We start from the raw sequence: 20,933 nt of genomic DNA on the forward strand, positions 1-20,933 counted from the left end.
GAGGTTAGAATTGTAATGCTGCAAAATATTGTAGCAAGTAATCCAGAAATCGAAGCAGTTTTATAATGAGAAAAAGATAATTCCGTGAGGTAACAAAATAAAAACTGTATGGGATATTGTGGAGACAGAGACAGGTGGGTCCAAAAAGGTAGAGGAACAGATAGCTCTAAAAATAAATGAAACTTTGGTAACAAGTACAGTTAGTGTTGCAAACCTCTTAAACAAGTACTTCATTTCTGTTACTGACAGCTTGGGGTTATCAGGTTCAGTGAACAGTGCAATGGGGTATTTGAGACCAGTCTTTAAAAATAACTCCAGTAAAAAGGAAAAGACACTCACATATCCCAAAGAAGTAGCATCCATCAGAAAATCATTAAAATCTAAGTATTCCAGTGGATACAATAACATATCAACAAAGTTAATCAAAGAGTGCTCGTGCGAGTTAAGTTCCATCTTAAGTTATTTGTGTAATCAATCTCTTATCAGCGAAACATTTCCAAACTGGCTAAAATATGCTGAAGGTAAGCCTCTTTACAAGAAGGGGGATAAAGAGATACCATCAAACTATCGACCAATTTCACTTTTGCCGGCTTTCTCAAAAATATTTGAAAAGGTTGTGTTGAAGCATCTCCTTAAGCATCCGACTGCAAATGGTATATTGTCCGAGTCACAGTTTGGATTTCTGAAGGGTTCTGATATAGAGAAAGCTATTTACACTTGCAGTGAGAATGTACTTAATTCATTAGATAATAAATTACAGGCTACTGGCATTTTCTGTGACCCGTCAAAAGCCTTTGACTGTGTGAACCACAGCATTGCCCTAAGCAAATTAGAGTATTATGGTGTCACCAGCAATGCTGCAAAATAGTTTGAGTTTTATCCACCTAACAGGAAATAAAGGATGTCGTTGTGAAACACGTGTGCAGTAAGCAGCCAGTCTTCATCTGACTGGGAATTAATTACAAGTGGTCTTCCTCAAGGTTCCACTTTGAGTCCATTGCTTTTTCTTGTGTATATTAATGACCTCTCATCTGCCAGATGCTAAGTTTGTTTTGTTTGCAGATGATACAAAAATTGCAATAAGTAACAAGTCAAGTACAGATTTAGAATTAGCTGCTAATCAAATTTTCACTGACATTAATAAGTGGTTTAAAGCTAATTCTTCGCCATTAAACTTTGAGAAGACCCACTATATGCAGTTCAGAACCTGTATTTTCCTTCTAGCATGAGTACAACGTATGAAGACATGCAGATCGAAGAGGTTTACAGTGTTAAATTTCTGGGGTTATAACTCGATAATAAATTCAGTTGGGAAGGGCATACCACAGAATTGCTTAAGCACCTAAACAAGTCTGTATTTGCCATGAGAATGTCAGATGTAGGAGATATAAATATAAAAAAACTTGCATACTTTGCTTACTTTCATTCTATTATCTCGTATACGATGGGGCAACTCATCAAGCCGAGCAAAAGTTTTTAGGGTGTAAAAGCGTGTGATGAGAATCATTTGTGGTGTAAATTCAAGAATATCTTGTAGAAACCTGTTCAAGGAACTTTGTATTCTAACCACTGCTTCTCAGTATATTTATTCCTTAATGAAATTTGTTGCAAGTAATACATCTCAATTACCAACCAATAGCTCAGTACACATTGTCAATACTAGGAATAAGAAGAATGTACATAAAGGTCTAAAATCACTTACCTTGGTCCAAAAAGGGGTCCAATATTCAGGAACACACATTTTTAATAAATTGCCAGCAACCATTAAAAACTTGGTTTCAGATAAAGTACAGTTTAAACAGAGTTTGAAAGACTTTTTGATAGGCAACTCCTTCTACTCCATAGATGAATATCTTAACAGACACTGTTAAGTCAGCTTGAGTAAAAATATCTCTTAGATTTCAGTTTTGACAACACTTGGTTACAACAGTCAAGATTAGGTATTTTGCTTGTGATAAATTTATTAATAGTGGATAACAGTGTCTCATTCTGACAGTGTGTTAATTCTGTAGTTATTAACTTTCCCAGTTTACTGCATTGTACTAGCTTATTTTCGACTATCTCCTGACAGATGATCAGGGTAGTAAGTATATATATTCAAATGTTTTATGTTTTTATGTTATACTTTCTGACATGTTCCACACCCACGAGGATCATCTCCTTTTTTGGGTCTATGAAACAAAAACTTAATCTAATCTAATCTTTATGATCATTTGATGACACCTGATGATGACATGTGAAGCTGAAAGACCAACTCTTTGCCCAACACCACCACATGTGGTACTGCCATACCTAGTGACCCAGCAAATGTGTGTAATCTGCAAGTACTTTAGGACTGACACTTGGGCAGGAGCATGTAGACGAAGTAGAGTTCATATGTCATGTACAGAACATTCGTGTACTCTTACATTTGATTCAAATTGCCCAAATTCGCAAACTATTCAACATACAGACAAAATGGTGTAATTGTGCATCACGTTTTGATTTTAGATCTATTTACAGCAAGAAATTTTTATTGTCATATATGGAAAGTTTACAAAAATTCATTACCTGATGGCATTAATGAAGTTTTGTGATGCTGAAACAGTATCATTGAATTTAGTTGAACACATTGTTGTTGTGGTATTCAGTCTGAAGACTACTTTGATGCAACTCTCCATGTTGCTCTGTTCTGCACATAATGTGAAGAAAATCTTGAGAATATGTCATATTTTAATCTGCTCCAAACCAGAACATGTGTCAAAGCTCAGGGATCACCAACATAGTTTCATTACGAGATTCAGATTGTTAGGTTTATAGTTAACCTGTTATTACATTTTTTTATCTATGTTTCTATCTATTTCTAACATAACAGAAAAATTTACATCCATTCGTGTTGGTGAGAAAACTAATCTAGATTTGGAAGAAAGAAGAAAAGCAATACAAAATTTACTATCTCAGAACTGCAGTAGTTATATAGCAAACAGTAAGATAGATTTCTTTTCATGTGGACTCAGATGCTGATAACAGCCAAAACTTATGAAAATATTACTTTAAACAATGGTAGTCTGCCTGCAGCTGCCAGAGACTGTGGTGATCTCTCTCTGTGTGTGTGTGTGTGTGTGTTTGTGTTTTTGTTATGCCTATCTGTGACTCAGCATCTCTGCTGAATGTAGCAACTATCCCATGATGCTGAAAATATTAGTTTGCTCTGCAAGAACTTAAACAGCACACTCCAAACATTCAGCTGGACCTACATCTACAACTACATAGATACTCCAGAAGCCACTGTACGGTGCATGGAGGAATGTACCCTATACCAATACTAGCCATTTCGTTCCCCATTCCACCCACAGATAGAATGAGGAAAACAACTGTCCGCATGCCTCTACATGAGCTCTAATGTGTTGTATCCTTGTGGTCCTTAGGTGCAATGTATGTTGGCGGCAATAGAATCATTTGGCAACCAGCTTCAGTTGCTGGTTCTCTAAATGTTCTCAATAGTGTTTCTTGAAAAGAACATTGCCTTCCCTCTAGGGATTCCCATTTGAGTTCCTTCACCTCAGGATTTCCATTTCAGTTCCTGAAGCATCTCCATAACACTTACGTGTTATTCGAACCTACGGGTAACAAATCTAGCAGCCTGCCTCTGAATTGCTTCTATACCTTCCTTGAATTTGACCTGGTATGGATTCCAAACTCTCAAGCAGTATTCAAGAATAGGTCACATGAGTGTCCTGTAATTCCATATGCTTGTACCTTCATTAAAAGCCTGTAATGGGGCACTGCATCAAATGCTTTCCAGGACTCTAGAAATATGGAATCTGCCTGTTGCCTTTTACCCATTGTCTGCAGTATATCATGTGAGAAAAGGGCAAACTGAGTTTCGCACGAGTGATGCTTTCTAAAACCATGCTGATTTGTGGATGTAAGCTTCTCAGTCCCTAGAAAGTTTATTATATTTGAAAAGAGAACATTTACAAGGATTCTGCAGCAGACAGAAGTTAAGGATATTGGTCTGTAATTTTGTGGGTCCATTCTGTTACCTTTCTTACATACTATACTCACCTGCGCTTTTTTCTTGTCCCTTGAGACTTTGTGCTGGGTGAGAGATTCATGGTAAATGCAGGCTAGGTAAGGGGCCAATGCCTTAGAGTACTCTTTGTGAAATCGAATTGGGATTCCATCCAGACCTGCTGGTTTATTTGCTTTCAAATCTTTCAGTTGTTTGTCTGTGCCAGGCATGCTTATTACTATGTCATCCATATGGGAGTCTGTGTGATATTCAAATAATGGTATGTTTACTTGATTCTCCTGTGTGAATGATTTCTTGAATATGAAGTTCAAAACTTCGGCTTTCATTTTGCTGCCACACCCGACTGGTCAACAAGGGACTAAATGGAAGCCATAGACCTACTTAGCAATATTATGTAAAACCAGAACTTTCTCAGGTTCTCTGCCAGATCTTTTGCAAAGGTGTGACAGTGGTAGTTGTCGTATGCTTTGTGCATAGATCTACTGTGGTGGGTCTTTTCTATCCTTTATCCACTTACTAGGCACATAAATCTCAGACCACGATTTCCAATCTGCTTAAACTTTTCCCATAATTCCACTATATTTATCTTACTGGAACTAAGTGATGTCAGTTCACTGTCTAAGTGGGATGCTAACAACTGCTTATCTGCTCTGTCTAGCAGAAACCTTCTTCACTGACCTATTAACTTTTGTAAATGTAGTAGGTATAATGGTATGATGATTGCTAATCCCCATTTTTATGTTGACATTGTCGATAAGGTCTGGCCTATTTGTAGCTGCAAGGTCCAAGATATTCTCATTGTGTATAGGCAGTTGAGCCAGCTGCTCAACACAGTTTTCAGAAAATTTGCTCTAAAGCATATCGTGTGACTGTCTGTCTGTGTCCCCACAATGAATCCATAAACATCTCAGTCTGTAATTGGTAGGTTAAATTTTCTCTGAATGACTCTAGAACTGTCACAGTAGAATCTGGTGGCTGCTAAAAAATCCAACAATTAACTTGGTTTCACCTATGTGCAGCCAGATAACTTCACTGTCACACTCAACTTCAACATCAATAGAGGCATTATTTTGTCAATAGCAATGAATCCGTCCTGTTCCAGCCAGTTCTTGGTCCAGAGAATTATTTGATTGTTAGAGACCTCCTGAAGAGCAGTAAATTCAGGAACTTTATTACAAAGATTTTGGCAGCTTACTGATAAAATTATGACAGTTGAAGTGTGTATATTCCAAAAGCCATTTGACTTTCCATGGTGCGTAAAAACTGGCGAATGTTCATCCAAGTGCCTCAAACTACTGCCTAGCCTAAAAAACCCTCATGTGCACTCAACATGTACTCTGCTACCTGAATAGCTGCTTCCTTTGTGTAGTGCACCCCCCGAACTGTCAAGGGCATCTTTTATGTGTTGATAATGGAAAAGATCTAATGACATTATTTTTGTCACAGTCGCAGATGATTAAATTGAAACTTGTATTGGTGTTATTTAACAACACAATCTCTTAATCTACAAACTTTATAAAATTGCCTAATTTTGTAATGTTTTTTCCTTGAAGCACTGCTTATGATTCATGGCTTTCTTCCACTCTTCAGAGATAACTTTCTTAACAGCTTCATTGCTGAGTGTCTCACCTGCAGACAAGTAATTATTTTATTATTACTGGTAACTGAACTTTAAGTTTGGGCCTATATCAGTTCTGTTGGGATGAAATGACAGTGACAAAGTGGCATCTTAATGACAATAACCACATGTGATTTTGCCAGCTTGTTGATTTCATATCTGATTAATCATGGTTTAATCATCAACAGAAGTGACCTTATAAATAGAGACAGATGTTTTGCTTGAATTCTACTTTGAACTTGTTGTCTCTCTCGCTCACTGGTCAAACAACAGAGGGACAGAGTTAAAGCTGCTTACTCATGTTAACTGATTCTTCTCAGGAAATTGGAGGAATAGACAGTGTGGGAAGTAATGACAAATTGAGAGGATTGTGTGAAGTTTAGAAGAGGGGAAATTTTAAACTGTGTTCGGTGATTTAACATTAAATCAGGCCTTTGGACTAGAAGTATGTTGATTTCCAAGGCTTCCAACAGGTTGAATTTTAGGCCTTTATTTTCTAAGAGGAGGACATGGGACTGTGGGTAGTAGTTGTGGCCCTCACTAAGTACATGCTCAGCAAGTGTGGAATCATAATTCTGTGACCTCCAGCTGTGTTAATGTTCAGCCAGCCTAGTTGCTATGTCTCTGCCTGGTTGGCCAATATAGGACTGGGCTTTTGTGTGCTTGACATAGTAGGAAATCCTGTAGTCATAAGACTTCAGTGTTTTTGCTACACTCTGATATCTTCCTAAGTATGGTGTTGTACACCACTTCCTGCTGACAGTGGAAGGGGCAGCAGAGGGAGCATAGATAAGGGGTATAATTTTCATTTTTTGGTTCTTTAGCAAGATGTGGTCATTCAGGACAGGGTTGTAGTCATTGGTTGAGTCAATGAATTTTATTGAACTTTTTGTTCGATGTGAAATTTTTGTTCCTTGTTGGGTGAAAGCTGCATGTTCGTGTATTACTGGATGTTGTGAGCAATTGCAGCTTTTCTATAAATTTTCAAACAATGTGTCTGTGTTATGATGTCAATAATGAGATCTAGGAAGTTTATGGATTTGTAGCCGGTGTCCATTGTGAACTGAATATTTTTATGTTGACTGTTTAAGTTATGTGAAAATGTGTTAAGCTGTGTTGTGCCTCTCCACATACAAAGTACATCTTCTACATATCTCAGTCAGTATTTAATATTTGCACTTTAAGGTTCCTTACTCAGCAGGCAGCAGCCTTTTCAGTAGTTGCAAGGGCAACAGTCTGGATGATTGACTGATCTGGCCTTGTAACAATAACCAAAACGGCCTTGCTGTGCTGGTACTGCGAACGGCTGAAAGCAAGGGGAAACTACAGCCGTAATTTTTCCCGAGGGCATGCAGCTTTACTGTATGATTACATGATGATGGCGTCCTCTTGGGTAAAATATTCCGGAGGTAAAATAGTCCCCCATTCGGATCTCCGGGCGGGGACTACTCAAGAGGATGTCGTTATCGGGAGAAAGAAAACTGGCGATCTACGGATCGGCGCGTGGAATGTCAGATCCCTTAATCGGGCAGGTAGGTTAGAAAATTTAAAAAGGGAAATGGATAGGTTGAAGTTAGATATAGTGGGAATTAGTGAAGTTCGGTGGCAAGAGGAACAAGACTTCTGGTCAGGTGACTACAGGGTTATAAACACAAAATCAAATAGGGGTAATGCAGGAGTAGGTTTAATAATGAATAGGAAAATAGGAATGCGGGTAAGCTACTACAAACAGCATAGTGAACGCATTATTGTGGCCAAGATAGATACGAAGCCCACGCCTACTGCAGTAGTACAAGTTTATATGCCAACTAGCTCTGCAGATGACGAAGAAATTGAAGAAATGTATAATGAAATAAAAGAAATTATTCAGATTGTGAAGGGAGACGAAAATTTAATAGTCATGGGTGACTGGAATTCGAGTGTAGGAAAAGGGAGAGAAGGAAACATAGTAGGTGAATATGGATTGGGGGACAGAAATGAAAGAGGAAGCCGCCTGGTCGAATTTTGCACAGAGCACAACATAATCATAACTAACACTTGGTTTAAGAATCATGAAAGAAGGTTGTATACATGGAAGAACCCTGGAGATACTAAAAGGTATCAGATAGATTATATAATGGTAAGACAGAGATTTAGGAACCAGGTTTTAAATTGTAAGACATTTCCAGGGGCAGATGTGGACTCTGACCACAATCTATTGGTTATGACCTGTAAATTAAAACTGAAGAAACTGCAAAAAGGTGGGAATTTAAGGAGATGGGACCTGGATAAACTAAAAGAACCAGAGGTTGTACAGAGATTCAGGGAGAGCATAAGGGAGCAATTGACAGGAATGGGGGAAATAAATACAGTAGAAGAAGAATGGGTAGCTTTGAAGGATGAAGTAGTGAAGGCAGCAGAGGATCAAGTAGGTAAAAAGACGAGGGCTAGTAGAAATCCTTGGGTAACAGAAGAAATATTGAATTTAATTGATGAAAGGAGAAAATATAAAAATGCAGTAAGTGAAACAGGCAAAAAGGAATACAAACGTCTCAAAAATGAGATCGACAGGAAGTGCAAAATGGCTAAGCAGGGATGGCTAGAGGACAAATGTAAGGATGTAGAGGCCTATCTCACTAGGGGTAAGATAGATACCGCCTACAGGAAAATTAAAGAGACCTTTGGAGATAAGAGAACCACTTGTATGAATATCAAGAGCTCAGATGGAAACCCAGTTCTAAGCAAAGAAGGGAAAGCAGAAAGGTGGAAGGAGTATATAGAGGGTCTATACAAGGGCGATGTACTTGAGGACAATATTATGGAAATGGAAGAGGATGTAGATGAAGATGAAATGGGAGATATGATACTGCGTGAAGAGTTTGACAGAGCACTGAAAGACCTGAGTCGAAACAAGGCCCCCGGAGTAGACAATATTCCATTGGAACTACTGACGGCCGTGGGAGAGCCAGTCCTGACAAAACTCTACCATCTGGTGAGCAAGATGTATGAAACAGGCGAAATACCCTCAGACTTCAAGAAGAATATAATAATTCCAATCCCAAAGAAAGCAGGTGTTGACAGATGTGAAAATTACCGAACTATCAGCTTAATAAGTCACAGCTGCAAAACACTAACACGAATTCTTTACAGACGAATGGAAAAGCTAGTAGAAGCCAACCTCGGGGAAGATCAGTTTGGATTCCGTAGAAACACTGGAACACGTGAGGCAATACTGACCTTACGACTTATCTTAGAAGAAAGATTAAGGAAAGGCAAACCTACGTTTCTAGCATTTGTAGACTTAGAGAAAGCTTTTGACAATGTTGACTGGAATACTCTCTTTCAAATTCTAAAGGTGGCAGGGGTAAAATACAGGGAGCGAAAGGCTATTTACAATTTGTACAGAAACCAGATGGCAGTTATAAGAGTCAAGGGACATGAAAGGGAAGCAGTGGTTGGGAAGGGAGTAAGACAGGGTTGTAGCCTCTCCCCGATGTTGTTCAATCTGTATATTGAGCAAGCAGTAAAGGAAACAAAAGAAAAATTCAGAGTAGGTATTAAAATTCATGGAGAAGAAATAAAAACTTTAAGGTTCGCCGATGACATTGTAATTCTGTCAGAGACAGCAAAGGACTTGGAAGAGCAGTTGAATGGAATGGACAGTGTCTTGAAAGGAGGATATAAGATGAACATCAACAAAAGCAAAACAAGGATAATGGAATGTAGTCTAATTAAGTCGGGTGATGCTGAGGGAATTAGATTAGGAAATGAGGCACTTAAAGTAGTAAAGGAGTTTTGCTATTTGGGGAGCAAAATAACTGATGATGGTCGAAGTAGAGAGGATATAAAATGTAGGCTGGCAATGGCAAGGAAAGCGTTTCTGAAGAAGAGAAATTTGTTAACATCCAGTATAGATTTAAGTGTCAGGAAGTCATTTCTGAAAATATTCGTATGGAGTGTAGCCATGTATGGAAGTGAAACATGGACGATAAATAGTTTGGACAAGAAGAGAATAGAAGCTTTCGAAATGTGGTGCTACAGAAGAATGCTGAAGATTAGATGGGTAGATCACATAACTAGTGAGGAAGTATTGATTAGGATTGGGGAGAAGAGAAGTTTGTGGCACAACTTGACTAGAAGAAGGGATCGGTTGGTAGGACATGTTCTGAGGCATCAAGGGATCACCAATTTAGTATTGGAGGGCAGCGTGGAGGGTAAAAATCGTAGAGGGAGACCAAGAGATGAATACACTAAGCAGATTCAGAAGGATGTAGGTTGCAGTAGGTACTGGGAGATGAAAAAGCTTGCACAGGATAGAGTAGCATGGAGAGCTGCATCAAACCAGTCTCAGGACTGAAGACCACAACAACAACATACTCAAAAAATGTTTTTCAGAATGGGTTCATGAAAATTTCAGTCAAAAGTGGACGAAGATGTATCCCCATAGCTAAGCCATACAACTGTTTGCACAGAGTACCTTGGAACTGGAAATAGTTTTGTGCTAAAAATGTCTGAGTGTCCAGTCTTAAGTCATTCAGTTCCACAGGGTTGATATTAGATCTGTACATCAACTCTCTCAGAATATCAACACATTACCATATTGGTGTGTTGGAAAACAAACTGTAGACAATAAAGGATACTAGTTTAGCACTATGTGAGATAGGTAGACCTCTTATTTACAAAATCCATTTAATTTGAAATACCACACCTTGATTTGAATTTAGTCTTGCTTTTAATTACGGTGTCCAATTTACTAGTCAGTTTGTAAGGTGGAGCAGTAAACGATGATATAACTATATGAATGGGAACACCTTGCTTATGTAGTTTAGGACGTAGTAATTGACACCTTTGATTCAAAATTAGAAAACATGCTTTTACGTGAGTTCGCTACACATTTAGTATCACCTTTGAATAGTTCAGTAGGATCTTTAGGAAGAACCTAGAACCATCTGGGACTCAGGAAATCATTAAATTTATCCTCATAACAACACTTGTACAAAAGTACTGTTGTTTTTATCTGATTTCATGGCAATGGTATCGGGCAGTTGTAATTTCTCTTTAAAATTGTTGAGAGTGTAAAAATCATTAGCCTGTGTGGTGCCACATTCAAATGTTGTCCCTTTCTTTATTGCATGAGCAGCTAAATGTTTTGCACTGATATCTTTAATTAAAGCATATTCTATATCTACTTTCATTGCATCCAGTTGTTTTTCTAATAGAGTCTGGGGCAGATCTTATTTAATACCTATTTTCATTACGTCCAGTCATTTCTGTAATAGAGGATGGGACAGAACTTACTTAAAACTTTTCTCAAGCACCTTTTGTTTACTTGTCAAAAGGACCAAGTCCGCCAGGTGAATCACCTGTTGGGAAAACTTTTGTGTGCGATGTGAGGTTAGAGGAGCACTCACTTTACCATTTACTCACTTGTTAGAAATTAGTATTCACTACTGATATCTTCTGACATTATTCATCTTTGATTGTGTGGTGGCAGTAGTTATTTATTGTGTGTGTGTGTGCACGTGCGTGCGCGCGTGAGCGCGTTTTTTTCTGCCGATGCCGATGCCATGCTGATCTTGGATGGCGTAGCCGTGCCTGCCAAGGATTTAAGTTCCCTTGCATAGTGCTCTCATTGTGTCTGTGCCTTGAAAATGATGGGATGTGCATCTGTTTAAATGTCAGCAGTTGTCGGAGATATTATGTGGCTGGCTGCATTCATGTTAGTTATTTGAACAACAGCTGAATGGTTTGACCATTATCCAGAACAATTGTTGATGGTGTGGTATGTAATGTGGAAATCATTTCACTCGCATGATCTTCATAATGTGCAGGTAGCGAAGCAGGTTTTAAATCTAATTTAAAATCATTTTCCTGGACAACAACTTCAATTCCACTGATGTATTTCTATTAAAAAAAGGAAATAAAAAATAAAAGCAGACCATTTTTTAAGTTTGGTTGCATGAGTATAAATAATATAACATGTTCAGTTCATTAATGTTAACAGTAATCATATATATATATCCTGTAAATTGGCTCGTTCCCAATGATTTTGATAAAAGAATTGTTCAAATGATCTATGGAACATGTAACTGACCAACAGCAATCTGCTGGCCAAGAGAAAGACATCTAACAGTTCCACTAAATAACATTTGATGATCTTGCTTCGTGGTATTGTTCAGTATCACACAGTGAGCAACAGTAATAACAGGTATCACAACTGTAAGAAACGAAAACAATCAAAATCTCAGCAGGTACAGACTGAGACCACAGGACAACATGCTGCTTGAATCTGAAGTATAGTGCAAGTAGCAAATGTTGTAGTGGTGGGAGGTGAATGTTTGGCAACTGTGGGTGGTTGCTGTAGCTATAGGTCTCGTGAGATAGACTGAATGGATGCCATGCCTTTCTCAGGAGCCTTACCCCACTGCATTATTCATAGCTGTCAATCCTAAACAAATTTTGAACAAAGTAAAGAAACTTAATGAATTGTTTATATAACATATGCCCGCAATTGGCCTAAAATAGAACTGTGAGGGACGTACCTTATAGTAAAGGCACTTTAGATCACTGTACTTGAAAATTGAAGGGCTCGGCAGTAAAAAATGGTAAGGGACAAACCAGTAGTTCTGAGAAAACGCACCACAAATATTTAATAAAATCCCATAAATCAGATATCTGAAATACATACAAAATAATTTTTTTTTCCTTCGGGTGCAGCATTGCTTTATTACACAGTGTCAGTAGTTCCATATTTTTAGTATGTAATATCAACTTGAAAAAAAAATTTCAAAATTTCAAAAACATGTACTTAACATTATTTACTCAAAACATTGTAGTCTCAACACACTTTCTTAACATTTTTTATGTGAAAACATTTTATTCTCAATGCATTTACTTAACATTGTTATTTTACTTAAAACATTGTTTTCTCATTACATGATTGTCTGTCTTTCTTCTTCATCTTCTTTTTGCTGAAGGGCAGTACCCTCCTTCTGGTTGGAGTGACTCATACCAATCATGATATACAGGAGGTATCCATTTTAAGTTTGAGAGAATGTCTCTTAGCTTGTCTCCTTTAGTAGGAAGAGGTCCAGATTATTTCAGTTTAAGCTCTGTGAGGAAAGAACTGCTTGCAGGTCTTCCATGTTTTGATAGGGCAACAGATTCTAGGCAACCATTGTATGTATCACTGAACATTAATGTTGGGGTGGGACTTTGTAGCTCAGCAGAAAATACGAGTTGAATGCAATTCCTAATACTGAATTTGCTTTGAGCAGTTGATGCTTGTGGTTTATGGAGTAGCTGTTTCAGTGCAGAGAAGCTGCAGAAACATTCTTGAGTCATATGAGTTACCTTGAATGGCTTATTTCGCTGGGATGTTCTTAGAATTACTTCCCAGTGATAAAGTCCACACACACTTTGATAATGTGAGGTGACATTTTTCTCCACCTGAGAAAAAAGTCTCTGTCACTAGGTAGCCAGCTATGTCCAGCCTGAGGAAAGATGTGCTCAATGTATCTGAAACAACCAGATTTTAACAGCTAGAGCCAAAATGCCACTAAGGTCCAATTCTTGTTTTGTCCACTACAGCTGTCGGAAAACGCAATCAACTTTTCACCTTTGATGTCTTTCTTTTCGAAATACATCTTTAAACAGCTTGCTATTTCAACTGGTCCCCTTTTAGCTGTTGCTTCACCCCAGAGAAAAAAATGTCCATGGCTATCTGCACAAGAATGGACACTAAAATTGTTGTTGTTGTTGTTGTTGTGGTCTTCAGTCCTGAGACTGGTTTGATGCAGCTCTCCATGCTGCTCTATTCTGTGCAAGCTTCTTCGTCTCCCAGTACCTACTGCAGCCTACATCCTTCTGAATCTGCCTAGTGTATTCATCTCTTGGTCTCCCTCTACGATTTTTACCCTCCACGCTGCCCTCCAATACTGAATTGGTGATCCCTTGATGCCTCAACACATGTCCTACCAACCGATCCCTTCTTCTAGTCAAGTTGTGCCACAAACTTCTCCCCAGTCATAAAATTACAGCACCATATTTTATGCTTATAAAACGTTGACCCAGTCAGATTAGGTGTGGGTAGTGTCTATTGCAAATCGAACATGATTACATGATTATTTTGATTTTGTTTTGCTACTTTCATTGCTTCACATATTGCAGATTACCCAGCTTCTCCTTTTTGATGGTGAATCTCCTGCTTTATTCACAATGAATATAGTACAGTTTTGTTTTTACAGTTCTCAGCACGCTTGATTGCTACATAAATTGAATCACATTGTTGACAGGGGTCCATTTTAGGCATCTTGAAACTTATATTGAATTCCTCAGTAAATATTCATCGAAATTTGTCTATAGAAATAGAACTTTTGCTTGCCGACTAACATTCCTTGACGTACTTGTCATAACAGAGCTGCAGGGAATATTCCATACTTAAGTGCTCTTGCGATGAATCTTTTCGAGTGGGGTGACTCCTGTACTTTGGAAAATCGTCAATAAATGCTTTCATTTGAATATTTTCTAGGATGACTGTGGAATTTCGTCAATAAATGCTTTCATTTGAATATTTTCTAGGATGACTGGTCTGCTTAGCTCTGCCATCAGAAGTAGGTGAAATGGCACAATTTTTCAATCATTTCATGATATTCTCTACTCGCCCTCTATTTTTCTGAAGTCCATGAATGTTAAGGAATGCAATTGTGCAAGCAATGATATCCTTTCTGACAGTTTTCACTGTATATAGAATTGTTTGACTGCGTCTAGATATCTCTTGTTTAGTCTTCTTTTGGATAACAGTTTTTGATCGCAAGCAACCTTGTAGGTAAGAATTTTGAGTATCGTAGTAATTCATTTCCCGGATATTTTGTAATATTGTTTGTTTATGTACTTCATTGACAAGCTGGAAACATTTTTTAGGGCATTTGCATGGTGGGCCTGTCCTTTTTCCTTCAACAACATTACCCTTACCTCTGTACTTTGTACATACCGCTTTCCTTCATTCCTAGTTTTCTTCATCTGCTCTTGCACACTGCGACATTTTAGCCTCTTTCATTCTTTCTGTATGCTGTGTTGATCATTAACATGTTTAGTGTCTGCTTCATCATTGTCACTACTTGTAGGATCTTAAAGACAAGATTAAAGCCTGGTAAACTTCCAATCTTTAACTAAAAAAGAAGCATCTGGCTACTCATTTTAAGGATAAGTCCTACTACAACTTTTTTGGGTAGTGAACCAGCGAAGTCTGAAATTTGGCAAAGTGATGCCATCTATCGGTTTTTCGTAGAACTTTTTACTAATATGAATGAAACATGTCATTCTGACATTTTACAATTAATATCTCTGTTTCTCGCAGACTGTCCCTTACCATTGTTTACTGCTGAGCCCGTCAATTCTGTATTTAGCACTTAGTAGTATGTTCACTAGTCATTGCCTTTAAGAAGAAATGTAGGAACATCACATTATCATAGATTTAAAGTGATAAGCAAACACACTCGGTGTTTGAAATCTTTTCTGAGAAGGCATTATACTTGAATGTATGCACATAATTTTATATTTTATAATTTCAGCAAAAGGAAGAAAGATAAAGAGTCAGGTGTTTCAAGAGGAATAGACTTCCAGTATGTTTCCAATGTTATTAACTTTGACTTCCCTCTTGATGTAAACTCATATATCCATAGAGCTGGTCGCACTGCTCGAGGAACAAATCAGGTACAATATTATTATAATGTGGTTTTGATTTTAATGTTTATAAAAAAAGATTTTGAGTTACTACATCATTGATATGTAATGCATGACATAATTGCTTGCGTGCTTCTATACATGAATTAATTGATGAGGTGCAATATTCAGAACAAAATCATATTGTGATTTAAAAATTGGAGATAAAATACTTTAGTCAATACTCACTGTTTTTCTTTAACCTGCCAAGACATTTCTCATCCACATTTTTTTTTTTAATGTAAAAGCTTTTCAGCGATTTTTCAGAAACATTAATGTTTTGATGAAACACTCTGGTATTTGTTGTAGTTGGTATGATTTGTAAATTAGGGTTTCATCAAATTTCTGTTGTGCAATGGTGTCAGTAGAATTTTATTATGTGGTCACTGTCATGAACTTTCAGATATTTATTTTGATTCAGGCTCCAATGGAGTTCTTTCTGTTCATGATTTTGTGCATAATTTGCCTGCATTTACATATAAGGCCTTACAGCAACTAGAAATGCTGATACATTTGTTTTGATTTTCCTTTTCACTTTTGTGTAGATTTCAGTATTATTAGAAGTAGGAAAACACACACACAAAAAAAGAAAAAAAAAGCATTACAATTCCTGAAAAATTTAGCCTGAAGTCAGCTTTGAAAGTATAGATTTCCTTGTCTATTAATGTAGAAATTCTTGGTAAACTTGTTTGGGGAAGGTTCTTGTAGATGAGTTCAGATTTTGTCTTTTCTGCTCAGTTTAATTTTAATCTGGTGACAGAGGAATGACTTTGGACAGTTTGTAAGAGAGATTGTCTAATTATATCTGGCCTTAATTTAACCGTGCTTGCGATTCCTATCCACAATAATAAATGCTTCTTTCTTGATGTCTTCAGTGTAGGTCAGCAGCTGAGAGAGTAAATGTCAGACTGCAAATCCATAGGTCCCAGGCTTAATTACTATTCGGTCCTAGTAGGATGGTATATGGTATGTAGATCTGACGCACGTGGAAGGTAATCAAAGTGATGTTCAAAGCTGGTGCTGTGCCGAGACTTAATCCCATTGGCCATGGTCATGAGCTCGGTGCTTTAAATAAACCTTTCTTAGCAATGTGAGAGAGTTTTGGAGCTCTGAGGCTCTGAAAATAATGAAAGTGTTAAATATGAGATCTCCCTTATTTGATTCTTCTGTATAAAAGACCTGACATTGTATTTTGTGTAAATGCGTGATGGACAGTTTCAACACTTAAACTGCAAACCAAGTGCTGAAAGACAGAACCAACAGTACGACAGCTCAGGAGTGCCAAGCATGGTCTCTGTGGACTGAAAACCATTTTCTCATGAAAACATTTGTCATGTCTGAGGCAGAGTTTGCGATCTGTGACATAAGAGCCACCAGAGCAGCTGGCATTGATGAACTGTGTGTAGAACAAATTGACAGTTTTGGAGTGCATAAATGACTCTTGTTTGTGATGAAAACCTGTGTTACAGACTTAAATATCCTGAATACATGGAGGAAGGCCAAAGTGGTCTCATCATCAAAACTGGGGGAACAGTCAAATGATGGAAAAAGTTTCTGACCTGTTTCACAGCTCTGAGGTGTCTTGTCTGACATTGCTTCACATCAAAAACATCATATAAGAGAAATTCATATACCAGTGAGTGGGCTTCCACTCTAGGAAAATGATTTAATGGCCAGCTAATAAATGTGAAGCAATACAGGGAGGATGGGCTTGAACAAAAGAAGATTACTGGAGTGGTCTTCATTGACCTACCAGTTGTATACGACACTGTCACTCACCAAAAGTCACTGATTAAATTATACGATCTGATGAGAGACTGCTGTATGGCATCCTCTGTTGGTGCCGTTCTCCATTGCAGGACATTTTATGTCAACTTTTATGGGGAAAGAACAGTAGGTGGAGGATAGAGACGAAAGGCACACTACAAGGAAGCATCTTGGTGCCAGTACTGTACGGCATGTACACAAATGACCAACCAATACCAAATGACATCAAGTAATTCATATATGTTGCAGTGGCAGCTCCACGTTAGAGCTTCTCATCGGTAGAAGAGATAAGAAACTGACAGACTAACGTTGAACATGCTCTATCTGTTATGATGCTAACCATCTGAAGTGAAACCCCGGCTAGACGCAGGTTGGCACTTTTCATCTTGGTAATCATCATGAGAACCCAATGTGACAAGGTGAGATGGGTGACTCCAGCACTGTTCACAGCCTAAATATCTAGGCATGACCCTGGATCACTTCCTGAAGTTTAGAACATTGCCTCGACTCCAGAGCCAGTTTCTGTGTCAAGAACAACATTATTAGGTCAATGATGAGCAGACCCAAGGTGTTAATCCACGACTGTTTAGATGTCAGTTATAGCATTGTGTGCCGAGATGCTCCCTCTCTCTGGAGCACCTCTGCTTGTATGAAGAATGTGGACATCACAGTGAAGGAAGGAGTCCGTACTAATTGCAACAGGATGTCGAATTTGACATGTGTAAAAGATCTACGATTCGTCAGCATTGCACGCACTCACATGTGCCAGGACTTTGAATCACATGTGGAGAGGGCAAAGCTGGAAATGAACTCATATCACCGAATGCATAGAGCGCCACCATCAGGAGACCCATATGGCCCAATAATCCCTTCATGCAAAGAACACAGGTTCTCATGGGTGCGTATCAGAAGCACTGGCAGAAGAGAGAACAGACCTGGAGAACTCTAACATCTTCCCAAGCAAAGAGTTGGCCTCTGGCAGTAAGGTCCTCTAACCTGCATTGCAAACTTTGACCAGAATGAGTGTGTGAGTGTATTGCCATAAGATCAGCTTGCAGAAGTTTGGCCTTCTGGGCAAAGTAGATGTTCTGTGCAGGTGTGGTGAGGCTAAAGATGTTGTGTGTGAGAATGGTGAGACTCAGTGTCTGGGCCACTAACTGCAGTGCCATCTACAGGATGAACATTCCACACTAGACCATTTTAAAGTAGATAACAAGACCATTTGGAGCAGGATTTTGTGGAAGAAAACTTGGTTAAATAGACATGGAAATAAATAAATTTAAAACATGCAAATAAAGTAGGAACCTGTGAAATGATTGTAATCTACTGTTATATAAATTGGGTTATGTATCGCATTGTTTCTTAATTTTGTATTGAGTTGGTACAGTAAATAATATTAAGCACCTGTTTTCGGCACTGAGTATTGCAAACAGATAAACACTGACATTTTGTGTGTGTAAAGGGGCACTTTTTAACAGCATTTGGAAATATTTGATAATAATTGCATTTTACTTGTGTTATAAATGTGAAAGGAATGGCCTCAAAAATGTCACTTTTTATCGAGTGATTTAGTAAGTAAGTACACTGTTCTAATATAAATAAACAACAGTTGACAGAAGTTACTCGTATTTCCCAAATAAATGCCTGTTTAGTGATGTGTCTTTTCTCTTTCACTGTTTCTTTCTGAATGTTTGTTTTCCTGCATCAGATGATATAAAAGATATATTTTTAATATTCTACGTGGCTACAAGATTCCACGTTTCACAAAAACTCGAAAATGAAGCACATTTTTATATAACTGAGTTGAAGCTAAGTTGTATTTTATGTAATATTACTGAAGGGTGTTTATCGATTTTATTCCCTCTTTTCAGTTCCTCTACATCTATGATGTAATATGCAAGAAATGCACAATGTTTGTTATATAGATGCTTGCACCAAAATTTCATACTGTTAATTGTTCTACAAACTGCTTAAGTTGTAACATCTGTGCCTGCATGTGGTATTGTATTTGTACTGTGATGGTATTAGAGGCAGTTGCAGGTGTCCCTTAACATAGGCTTTATTCGTGTTTGTCCTTCATCTCATAAACTCCCCAAACACCCCCTCCCCCTCTTGAGCAGTTCTTGCCTGCAAGTCAAAACATGGAAAATGGGGTGACGATGCAGGGGTTAGTATGTTGGATTCATATGTGGGAGAATCAGAGCTCAAATCCCTGTCTGGTTTGGTCCTTGTGACAATGTAACACAAGAACAGATCAACTCAACAGTGTTAAATTTATCATCATTTCTCAGTGTCAGGTGTTCTGTTAATGTCATCTCAGATCTACCAGTTTATAGTTGCATGTTTTATAGTTTACACAATTTGAAATAAGTGTTACACATTTTTAACCAAGTCATTTACTTTTTGTGCTCTGTGTGAATTTTATGTTAGTGTATTTAATATGTTTGCTTTTACTTTGCAGGGCACAGCTTTGTCGTTTGTGAGTATTAAGGAAAGACCACTGATGCAAGAAGTTGAACAATTTCTTCAAAAAAGCTGTGGAGACAATAATAATATATTGAAGTAAGTTGTGGGGGGAGAGCTTTGCAAAGAAGCATTTTACTCCGTAACTACATAAATATCAAGTCACTCATTTGGCAACAGAAACAGTTTATAACAAACACAGTTGATACGTGAAAAGAAAGTGGTAGCATTTCTTAGCTCTCTGCAGTTAAAAGTCGGTGTGTTTGTTTTTCAGTAAATGGGCTTCATTTCTGTTGGGCACTTCCTACTCAGAGGGGGCTGTCTTTTATGTATATTCTTCACTAATTGTGTTGTGTTGAAGGTAAATTGATCTAACTGTTGTATTTTTGGCAGAGTTCATAAGAAGTATCAGCTTTTCTCAAACATTTTTGCCAGTTAAATTACTCCTTTGATTTGTAATTATGAAGTGTATAAGGAATTTTTGACTAATAAATTGGTTGATAACTTATAATAATAATATAGTGATGCAAAATTGTTGAGGCTTTCGTGGCCACTTGTTGACAAACTGCCTATTGGCTTCTGTCTCGGGTTCTTCGGCCAACATTCATCTAATGATTTTTCTGACGTTTCGCCAGCATGAGTGGCTGGCGAAACGTCAGAAAAATCATTAGATCAACGTCGGCCGAAGAACCCGAGACAGAAGCCAATAGGCAGTTTGTCAATATAGTGATGCACATGATTATCTCCCATAGTGTCATAAACATTATTTTTTTTTTAATCACAGAGCATATCAGTTCAAACTAGAGCAGGTAGAAGGATTCAGATATCGTGCCAAAGATGCCTGGCGTGCAGTCACAAGAATTGCAGTTAGAGAAGCTCGTCTAAAGGAGATTAAGCAAGAAATCCTCAATTCACAGAAACTGAAGGTAAAAAATACTATCAGCATATGATAAATATTTAACAAAATTTTAAAATGTTTCACCCTGCAATCATACTATCTTTTGCTTTGAATGTTAGATTATTTTTTTAATATCAGAATATATGAGTCTTTAAATATTAGATTCACTCCCAAAGGAATAATTTACTAAGTAAAGGCTTAAAATTTAATATAGGACATCACTTGAGAAACATTGTGATTAAAACCATCATCCCAAATGCTTTTAAAGGTACCACTTCATTTGGCTTGGTTGCCACTGTATGAGCAAAACAATGTTACCTGTAAAATCACAAGAGTGATAAAGTAAAATCCCATATTAATGAACCTACTTTTAAGGAATTCCCACTTTTAATAAATATTTCCTTCAGTCGCAGTGAAATTGTCATAACAACACTGTTACTGAAATTTGCTTTTTACTAACTGCATTTTAA

The 20,933-nt window shown here is 37.7% G+C and overlaps 1 protein-coding gene across 3 annotated transcripts in view; it reads left to right on the forward strand.

Annotated features, from left to right (window-relative positions):
* Positions 1 to 20,933, forward strand: part of LOC124619961 (probable ATP-dependent RNA helicase DDX56) — a 102,373-nt gene that overhangs the window by 42,781 nt on the left and 38,659 nt on the right. For all 3 annotated transcript variants that reach the window (XM_047146634.1, XM_047146641.1, XM_047146626.1), the window contains 3 exons: positions 15,185 to 15,326; positions 19,564 to 19,664; positions 20,350 to 20,491. In XM_047146634.1, coding sequence (XP_047002590.1) covers positions 15,185 to 15,326; positions 19,564 to 19,664; positions 20,350 to 20,491 — 385 coding nt within the window. The remainder of the gene's footprint in view (positions 1 to 15,184; positions 15,327 to 19,563; positions 19,665 to 20,349; positions 20,492 to 20,933) is intronic.

Source organism: Schistocerca americana, chromosome 1 (assembly GCF_021461395.2).
Source record: "Schistocerca americana isolate TAMUIC-IGC-003095 chromosome 1, iqSchAmer2.1, whole genome shotgun sequence".
Lineage (NCBI taxonomy): Eukaryota > Metazoa > Arthropoda > Insecta > Orthoptera > Acrididae > Schistocerca > Schistocerca americana.